The following is a 10,803-nucleotide window of genomic DNA, read 5'->3' on the forward strand; positions in this document are numbered from 1 at the left end:
TGCTTGGATTTACTCGTTTGATAGGGGGAAAAACAGAACAACAAAGATTAGAAGGTAGAGGCAGAGATATAAAAATTCAGAAACACAGCCCCTTCGAAAAAAACTAGCATTGTCAAATAATGGCTGAGACCAAATAAGCAAAACCCTAAATCCCCAAAACAGAATCAAAATGAAGATGAGGAAATGAAAATATCAAGAGATGACAAAATATTTTAAAAAAACTTACCGGCCTTGAGATGACGAGACCAAATAAGCCGTTGAACAACTGATGTTGGAATGAACAAGGAAGGGAAGCGAAAAGGTGATTAAGCGAAAACTGAAAGGGAAAGGGGAATAACTGATGTTGAAAATGAAAAGGTTTACACTATGAAAGGGGAAGGGAAGCGAAAAGTGAAATAACGCGGGGATGTCCTCCTTGGGGTTTACTGAAATAACGCGGGTAGTGAAAAACCTAATGAATAGGAAGGTGAAAGGAGGGAGGGTTAAAAGAAAATGTGGGAAAGGGAAAAAAGGGTCAGAGGGAATGAGAAAATTTGGGCTTTTGGGTTTGAAAATATAGTGGGATTGAAGAACTATTTGGGAGGGATTATTAAAATTAAAAATTAAATGGGTTTTTTCAGTAATTCATTTATTTAAAATATTAATTATAATTTATTTTATAGAAAAATATTTTTAATTTTAATTGGCACAAGTTGTGTTCATTTAACTCTCATAAGAAGGTGGAACTCATACCTTTATTTTTTTGTCCATTCTCTATCACTTCCATTACTTTTTTTTCTCTCGCTTAAAATGATACACATTTTTTCGTTTATTTTTTTTTTTTTTTGATAACATCGTTTATTTTATTTACATTATTCATTAAGATACCTTTTATTTATGAAGTATACTAAAAATTATATTTTTTTAATTTAAATATTGAAACACCAACTAAGTCAAACAGATAAAAGAATCTTAACGTCTCTTGTGGTCGTCGTCATCAATGCTACACATAAAAGAGTTTATTTGGAAATTGCATCTTCAGATTATTGGTTTCCCAAAATCATTGGAACTATTTCCCAAACACATAAGATAAAACGCATGCTTTCATCCTTACTCAAAAGCTTCAAGGATGGATGAACCTTGATATCACGCAAGAATAACTGATCTTTAAATAACATTTGAAAACCAATTAAAACCACGTTAACTTCCCACGTTGATATTAAATTTGAAAACTAATTCAAATAACAACCTTACAATTAAGTTAGGTCAATACACTTACATTTTATGCTTTGCTAAAACGTGACATCTTCAAATATTTAGGAGGGATTATTAAAATTAAAAATAAACTAGGATTTTTACAGTAATTCATTTATTTTAAATATTAACCATAATTTTTTTACGAAATAAATATTTGTCCTTTTTTTGTACATAAATATTTGTCGTTTCAAATTGACACAAGTTGTGCTCATTTCACTTTCACAAAAAGATGGACCCATACTTTTATTTTATTTTATTTTTGTCCATTCTATCTCTCTCATGACCTATTTTTTTCTCTCACTTAATACACATTTTCTCATTAAGCGAATGGTATGAAATAAATTTGATTGACTTTCCAATCAAAATTACTATGTTATTAAATATTCAGTTTGATCTCCAAATTATACTCTATTAATATAACTTTTCATTATTCCAATTGTACCGGCCTCCATATTAGGGTATGTATAGAAATTATGTAACCATCATTCAATTTCGGTGCTTTAAGTCTAAATTATAGCAAGGGGATTTCAGAGAAGAGATACTCAACAAAATTATATGGTTGAACCAATTTTATGAAAATGCGACTTATTATTGACTCGGTTTCGGTAGTAGATAAGTGGTTCACTAGTCCAATTGGAAGTGTCACTAGTTGAAAAGCTTGATTTAAATAACACGTAAAAGTATGTAATATATATGGGGTAGAATCATGTGATGGTTTCAAACTTTAAAATTAGACACTAAATCCTAACTATTGATTTTCGTCAATCAACGATTATCATTAATTATGAATCCAATTCATTAATTAAAAATCAATTCCTAATAAATGATAATCGTTCATTGGTGGAAGTCAACTGTTATAATTTGGTGTTAAATTTCAAAGTTTGACACCGATATCAAAGGATCCTATACACATATATATCTTAATAATAATAACAAAATAGCACGAAGAATTCAATGACATAGTGATTGTTGTCATTTAATTTGTCTAAGTTGTAATGTGTTCAAATCCTGTTGGCTGTCATTATGTTTAATTTTTTTTCACATTTAGCCGAACCGTCGTGGAATGTTATATTCTGAGTTGGTTAGCCCAACCGACGTGAAATTGTATATTCAGGGTCAGTTTCAACCGACGTGAAATGATATATTTGGAGGCGGTTACAAACCGTCGTTGATATCCGTCGTAGAATTGTTATATTTAACGACCGTTGGTTAGGGCGTCGTACTAACAGTCGTGATATCATATTTTGCGACGGTTTACAGTCAACCGTCGTTGAAATTCAGTCGCGAAATACACCTTTTCTTGTAGTGTATACCAAGGTGGTCCTTTTACTCAACAAGAAAGCTCCTTTAAGCCTCAAAACCCAATGAGCAAGGAGGTACTCCACCCAAACCCCAACTCAGAGCACAAACAGCCCCCAAACAATGGCCAAACCTCAAGCACAACACCCTCACACCCTCTCAAGATGTTTCCCAAGTGAAAGGATGAAGGAAAATCAAGAAAGATCAAGACTTGGTTCAAGAATGGAAGGAAAGGCCAATAGGGCAGTCACCAAGCAGCTAATCAGCTCCCTCTCACATTGGTTATCTGTTTTCTAGGGTTATGTGCCCTTAAAAATGGGTATTTATAGCCCAAGCCACTTAAACACACAGTATTAACTTTAAATGCTACGCTTAGCATTTTAATCCCAAACTTTGGATTATGAAACTACATAATTTTATAAGATTTATCATATTTTTCTTATAATTTTCTGAGCACTTTTCTGGTACGCGCTTTTCCAAGCCAGTACCGGTTTCTAAAACCAGTTCTCATTATCTGGACTTGAAACTCGTTTTACAAGTCCTAGATATTATTCTAGTAATTAAAAAACACTTATTATAATTTTCCGGGATACATTTTCGGTACGCATTTATACCGACTAGAAGAACCGGTATCTGCACTTTTCTTCCGAAAAGCGACTTTCAGCATTATTACTCACTTACGATAATTATTAAAGCCTCATAATAATTATTAGGGTCAATTATGGAATCATTTCCTAATTTTGCATAATTTATTAATTAAATTCCTTAATAAACGGTGCGGGTTCTTACACCTCCCCCATCCCCACTCTCATGGTAGTTAAAATCGATATTTTACCTAAAATCAGAAGGAGGATAAAAAATCGTAAAATGTAAAATCGTGACGTAAAAAAAATCATAAAAATCGTAAAAACATAAAAGTGTTTGAAATTTTGATGAAATCATTTTGATTAAAAAAAATCATAAAATCGTAAAAGCGCATATTTAAATCGGAATTTTAAGTATCATATCCATTCTACTTCATCTCTCTCTCTCACACTCACTCACTTTAGAGACTCATCTCTCTTCTTTCAAGGTTGTCTCAAGTACCCAAGGATAGATCGCATGTGTTAATTTTATTATATTAATTTGTATAGACCTTAAACTCTACGATAATTATTTTTAAGGTGTTGTTTATGAGTTCCATTTCACCAATCTCACAAAATTGAAATTCCAAGATATGTCATATAACTCATTGACTATCAAGGTTAGTTCTGGTTGGGTCCCTCCTTTCCAGTTACATTCTTTGTATCTAAAATCTTGCAAATTGGATTCTAATTTTTCAGATTGGCTTCAGACTCAGAATGATTTATGGATTCTTTACATTTTAAATGTTGGGAATTTGGATCCCCATACCTGAATGGTTTTGGGGAAGATTGCAATCAATAAACACCTTGAATAATTTCATTTAACAATATCACCGACACAATTCCAAATTTGCCACATAAGTTCAGTTACAATCCATAACTATATTTGTCTACAAATCAATTTGTGGTCACATTCCATTGTTTTTCTCACAAGCATCAGCAGTGCATCTCTCTAAAAAGAAATTTTCAGATTTAGACTCATTTCTAGATGACAAAAGAACTGTTGGGATATTCAAGTGTGTGATGAGTCTCACATTGATTGGTAATGCGCTAAGTGAAGAGTATATAAGTGGAAGGGGCCCATGAATCCAATGCCTTAAGGTTTTGGGTTGAGACATGGAGTCGGATCCACTTGCTACGAATGGTGCAGCCTTAGCTCATTGGTGGTGGATCCCCGCCACGAGCTTCCCTCTAGACTCGCCTGACAAGAACAACTCAAGTTTTGGGAATTTTGAATGTATCAGACAATCAATTGCAAGGTAAGTTTCCTGGTTGTTGGAATAATATAAACTCATTAGAGTATCTCGAACTTTATAGTAATAAACAGTGTTTAAAAACCCGGCCCGGCCATCGACCCGGCCGAGGTCAGGGGTCACAGGGTCACTACGCTGACCCGGTTTTATACATTAAAAAAATATAAATATATATATCTTATATGAAAATATTAAAAAACAAATCACCAATCATTAAAGATTCAAAATATATTTAACATAATTCACCAATTACAACCACAAGTCAATATTACACAACCTAATTAAAGTATCAAGATACCAAAGTACAAAACTCATATTTTAATGATACCAAAGTATCAAGATACCACAAGTCTAGGTCGCTGGGAGAGAAGAGAACGATTAGATTTAGGTTTGTAAGCATTTTCATTTAATTTTTTTTTTAATAAAATGACGTTGTTTCATGGAATTTTCTTTAAAAAAAAATGCAATGACCCCCTTTGAACCCTCTGACCCGGGAGTCACTGAAACCCGATCGGGTTTTGGGGGTCGGAGGGGTCGATGTGCATATAGGGTCCAACCTGTAACCCCAACCCTCAGAAGGGAGGGGTCAAGGTTGACCAGGGTCAACCCAGGAGGCGGGGTGGGGTTTTAAAACACTGGTAATAAATGGATATTCATACTTTATAGTATTATTATTATTATTGTGGTGTTCCGAGCTCACTTAATGTTGCTGCTCACTTGGCCCATAGTTGGCAGTCTCTCCCCGCCATGAGCTCCCCGTGCACGACCCAACATTGATATCAGAGCTTGAGTGACTACAAGGTCACAAGTTCGATCCTCACCACCCCCATTTTAAAGTGGAATTAAAATAAAAGAACAAAAGGTAAACCAAAAATTTGGCCTGTGCATAATCCACGCTTCAAGCCCAAAAGACTCTTGCGTGAAGGGGTGTGTTAGAGAATATATATAAATCCTTAAAAAAAGCCCTCACCCAACACCTTAAGATTTTTGGTTGTAGTGATTCTTTACATTAATATCAGAGCTAATGGTGGATTGGCCTGTGGTGATCCGAGTATATCTTGATGTGGGAAACAAAGGTCTTGACGAGTGCAACCAAGCCTTGATGGAAGAGCCCATGAATAATCGAAGAAGGTTCTCCTTGAGAGGGAAAGAATGTGGGCCTTGGACTCACACTTGAGGGGGAATGTTGAGGAATCCAAGTGTGAGTGGTTGAGTGAAAAAGTCTCACATTAGTTAAGAATGAACTAAGTGAGCACCATATAAGTGTAGTTGAAATGCTGTTGTATTTACCATTTTATTCAATAATTTAAATATAATAATAGTTATATTTATAGTGCTTTATATTCTAATCAATAATATAAAGCACTGCAGAAAAATAATAATAATCATAATACTATAAAGTACGAATATCCATTTATTACAATGAGCCTTTTCACATATAATTTAAGACGTACACTCTTGAAGACATCATCAACACGCATCTCCAAGTTTATTTCATACAAACCAAGGATCAACGAAGAAGACAACGTTTTTTACTCTGAACATCAAACTTCTCCCTGATTATTAAGAAAAGCACTGATTTCTAAATTTTTATTTTCCTTGTAACATTTTGAACCTATGCCTTGGGAAGATTACCATCAATAGATGTAGTAGATTTGTAGAAATACTCAATGTAGCTAAATGGTGGTTGAATATCCTCATTGATCCTCTCATATTCAATAGTCCAATTAACAGCAGCACGACCGTCATTCTTATCAATCACTTGAAAGATGAGCTTAAAGGTCTTATATTTCTGAGCGACATCTCCATCGAAGAGGCTGTATGTAATTGTTTTCTTCTCTTCGTCAATGGATTCAACTTTCTCCTTACACGATACTACCTTACCGTCTGTTTTAATTTCCACAAGCAATTAAGATCAATAACAAAAACATTGTATCACAATGGTAGAAAAATGATTAATTAACTTATTTCCGTTTGCATAACAATTGAAGAGAGAGGAAAAGAGAGAGAGGGGCGGGGGGGTGGGGTTATACTACCATCTCTTTTTTTACAATTATTTTTCTTATTTTCAGATTTAAATTAAATCAATGGATATAAAAGGACATCATATGAAAGCCATTAATTAGATTTTGATCTAACGATAATAAAGTAGTTATAAAAAATTGTAGGAAAAATAGTTACAAAATGACATCAAATGAAAGTCATTAATTTGATTTTGATGTAATGATAATAAAATAATTGTAACAAGTTATAAGGCAAAAGGGGTTGTAAATGTAATCTCCTATATAATTTAATTAGAAAATTAATTACCTAGGGTATAAGTCCACTGCTTAACAGAGCCAATGCTATGCCAGTCTCCTTGATGCACCATGGTTTCATGAACTGTGTCTGCGTGGTTTTGAACATCATGGAGTTCCGTTGCAAAGAGTTTGAAGAACTTCGCAGCAGATGCTTGGATCCCAACTTCAATACTAAGTTTGCCAGTTAGTGCCATGACAAGAAAGAAACAAGTAATAGAAGCAACAAAGGATGACAGATGAGAAGAGTATGCACCCTTGTTGAACCTTATATAGTAGCTTACCAACTACTGTCAATTAATTAAATTATTGGGTCATCACATAATAATCTGCTACGTAAAATTTGCTTTGTATGAAAATGACCTTTTATTATTCCTGGTTGATATCCGTTGGACTAATTACTAACTAAATTATTGGATCTCAAAATCTCTGCTCCACATATGCTGCTTTATACTAAATTGAGGATAAATATAACTATAAATATAACCCGGCTCATTATTAATGTGACATATGTAAATTCTTTGAATTGACGTATGACTTGCAATCTACAACGTAGATCTTATAAACTCTACATTGGTTGTATATGCAGCAATTGTCGTAACACTTGATGACAATGATGTGAACTTTGGTGGCTGTCACACCCATTCTTGATATTGAATTGATGGCGGTTTTCGTATTTATTGTGAAGAATGAAGATTGGGACTTTGTAACACATTTATTGTTTTATCTAACTCTGTAGTTGCAATATTTCAATTATAATTATCTATCTGTCTACATATTACTGTTTCCTATGTTTTAGTGCCTCGTTTGCAACCAAAGGGACTTGTTACTGTTGGTTTTGTACTATCTTTCCTCAAGTCCATGTGGGATATCTATGGCACTTGACTATCAACTATAGCTTTGACCCCTATTGGTAATCGAACATATAATGAAGACATCTTCCACTTTTCACTAACTTGATCTTTACTCTTTGGTCAATGTTTTCCGACCCAGAACACAGCTAACAAATAATGAAAAAGAAAGTGAATGACCATGTGTATGAATGCCTCTTTCTTCTATGCCCTGTAGTGAGTTTTAATGGTAATGGGTCTGCATGTCAGTGGAGGCATGGTCCTATGCTTCCCACAAATTAATAATCACGATAGGAACATAAATCAGTTAGTTGGCAGACACTGCAATCCAACGACAATTTTGAACACTGTAAATTTTCAACATATCGAATCAACATTAAAATCCGTCTCCCTCGTGGATCACGGGGAGGAAAATTTATGTAATAAATTATTATTATTAGTAATAAATCACGGATTCGGGTTTGTAGGTAAGTTATCTACGTTAAGTCCAAAACGATATTGGAGTGGAAAAAGTCATTTTTATAAATATAATTTATTTTAGGATTATAATAGTTTTTTCATTATAATTTTTTAATGGGATAGGATATTGTGACACCCAAGTTATGTTACACCCATGTGACACCCAGTCAATCTCACCGTTAGATCGCTTATGTTGATCCAACAGTTATATTTATTTCCATCTTCGTATGGTCATGATTTCTCAAATTTAATATTTTATATTTATTTCTACCTTTGTATGGTTATGATTTCTCATATTTAATGCTTTCACTTTAAATTTGGGAAATCATGACCATACAAAGATGGAAATAAATATAACCGTTGGATCAACATAAGCGATCTAACGGCGAGATTGACTGGGTGTCACATGAGTGTAACATAACTTGAGTGTCACAATATCCTATCCCTTTTTTAATTGCTCAACCCAAAACTAGGTCGTTTTGTAAGTGAATATATTATCTACATTCAATATAGAAACATCAAAGCCATAAATCATTCTGTTTTTTAATAACCTAAACGAAATTCCCAGCAAGGAAGCAGAAGCCCCTGCATTCTTTGTTTCATAAACCAAATTCCAAGCTTCAGTTTTTCCTTCATGATTCCCTAATCACTATATCCTATGGTTATCATTAGATTCATTACTCACACTTCCGCTCATTGCTATTTGCATAGTCATTTCATTTTCTCTATCCATGGCCATCTAGCTCAAACCTCCATGTAGCTCTTGAGCTAGTCTAAGAACGAGTCATATCATTCTTGTTCCGATGCTAGTCAATCACCTTGTAACACCCTTAATATACTCATCAAAGGTGTAACATTGCTTGACATTCAATGCGTGGAATCCATGTACTTAGGCGTCGTTAACTTAAAATTTACTAATGGGAATTAATTTCGTTCTTTTCCCTAACTTATCTATTCCTCTAGTCATGAGTTTCTCTTTTGCTTTGTCTATGGTCTACTTACAAGTTAATCTCTTCTTGGTTACCGTGCTCATACTTATGCGCTATTTGGGGGCTCACTTACATGATCATAATTTTAGTTCTGACTACTACTAAGTAGGTAGTTACTTAAGTGTCTTATGCGGATAGTGACTTATGTTACTTAATCTTACCTACTAATTTCGTAGTCCATAAACATAAACATCCAAAATATGGTACTTCAAACGCATATAAAATATTCAAAATAGTCTAAGTGGCATAGTCTAATCCAAATTATAATCTTTGGTGCATCCTTAGTAAGGTGCACCCTCAATCCATAGGGATTCCATTTCTTGATCCATAATATAGTTTGCCAGCTTCCATTTTCCTTCAAATATTAGAGCAAAAACTCTATCTACAAGAGATGGTGTATTATCAACTTTAACTGCACATGGCTGCGCAGGTTCCTCTTCAATTCACACCAACCTCTTTCCCTGCCTTACCCATTTGGTCATTTTTACCTGAAAGGGGATTTCCCAAAGGGGGGTGAGATTGGGGATCTCAGTAAGGACTCACAGTTGGAGCAACCTCCAAACCATGATGCTTACTCTTGCAATAGTCACATAATAACATGCACAATAATAGAATGGCAAAACATTTGAAGCATAGTTTGGAAAATAATCATGCTTTCATATCATCATACCAATCCTGCCATGGCAATTACTCTCCATGGTCTTATGGACGAATACCCAAGGTCCTCGTCAGGTTGCCTCTGTGGTATTAGTGCACAGGCCATCTTACAAAACTTGCATGAATAAACATTAGTTCCAAACAACCAAGCATATCATGTAATGCATCATATAACATATTGCAGTCAAACCTCACTTTAACATAAAGGGGTGGCAACCATAGGGTAGCCGCTTCAACAACCATAAATCACTTACCCAATAGTCTTGTCTTATCACTTCCCAAGAGTTCAAAGGGGTTCTTGGTCCTTGCTTGTTCCTTTGGTTGGCCTAGTAACATAAACATCCTTAGTACATATTCATAAGATCTAACTTGGTTTTCTTCTTGATACAGATTCTGCCCTTTTAAACAAAATACCTAGGAGATGATTTTTCATTAATGGCTTTCATGTATAGGTCCTACTTTTATTGTACATTTCGGCCATACCTCGTAATACCAAGAAAACATTCACATATTTCTCTCCTAGGCCCATTAGGGTTCGACCTTTTTGGGTCATACACTTAAAGGAAAATTTTAATATCATGTTCACTGTAACACCTCGTATATATCCGGTAATGTTATCATAATATCGTATTAAGCTGCGCTTAATTAAAATGCGGAATTACTTTTTCTTTTCAATTATGATGCCATTAACATTACCAACTTGCTTAATAATCAATTAATAAAACATCGCCTGTACGTAGTTGCAATAAAACAGCTAACTGAAATACCTCATAATATAGGTAATATAAGTGTGGCTCTAGTCACAGAACTACAACAACGTAGACCGGACCATCTAACAGTTTATACAACTCCAAACTACAAGTACTAACAGAAAGTTTCATGGACAATCCCCATGCTCACTCAAATAAGGCAACATGCCCAACATCAGTCTCAACAACAACATATCATAAATAGCGGAAAACATAAACAACATCCAAATCCAGTCATGCTAGCATAAGCAGTAAAACATAATCAGCTAAGCTCCGGCCTCCTGCCGCCTGAGGCATCAGTACCCATACTACCTGATCCTGAAATAAGCATTCCCCAAACGTGGGGTAAGATCTCTAATCTAGAAATCTCAGTAAGTCAGTGAGTCCTCA

The 10,803-nt window shown here is 34.5% G+C and overlaps 1 protein-coding gene across 1 annotated transcript; it reads right to left on the reverse strand.

The window, feature by feature from the left end:
* Positions 1-6,026: 6,026 nt before the first annotated feature.
* LOC133295681 (MLP-like protein 34) lies at positions 6,027-6,905 on the reverse strand. Its single transcript, XM_061494526.1, has 2 exons — positions 6,722-6,905; positions 6,027-6,298 (listed from the first exon to the last, which is right to left on the reverse strand). Exons 1-2 carry the CDS (start codon positions 6,903-6,905, stop codon positions 6,027-6,029), a joined length of 456 nt encoding a protein of 151 aa, XP_061350510.1.
* Positions 6,906-10,803: the final 3,898 nt, after the last annotated feature.

Source organism: Gastrolobium bilobum, unplaced genomic scaffold (assembly GCF_033153095.1).
Source record: "Gastrolobium bilobum isolate Gb01-03AN ecotype WA unplaced genomic scaffold, APGP_CSIRO_Gbil_v1 utg521774, whole genome shotgun sequence".
NCBI classification, from domain to species: Eukaryota; Viridiplantae; Streptophyta; class Magnoliopsida; order Fabales; family Fabaceae; genus Gastrolobium; species Gastrolobium bilobum.

Bases quoted from the DNA above. Each gene is read 5' to 3' on its own strand.
- LOC133295681 (XM_061494526.1), bottom strand. From the start codon at position 6,905: ATGGCACTAACTGGCAAACTTAGTATTGAAGTTGGGATCCAAGCATCT. The intron at 6,299-6,721 runs GTAATTAATTTT...AAATTAAAACAG, and splicing joins GCAGTGGACTTATACCCTAG to ACGGTAAGGTAGTATCGTGT.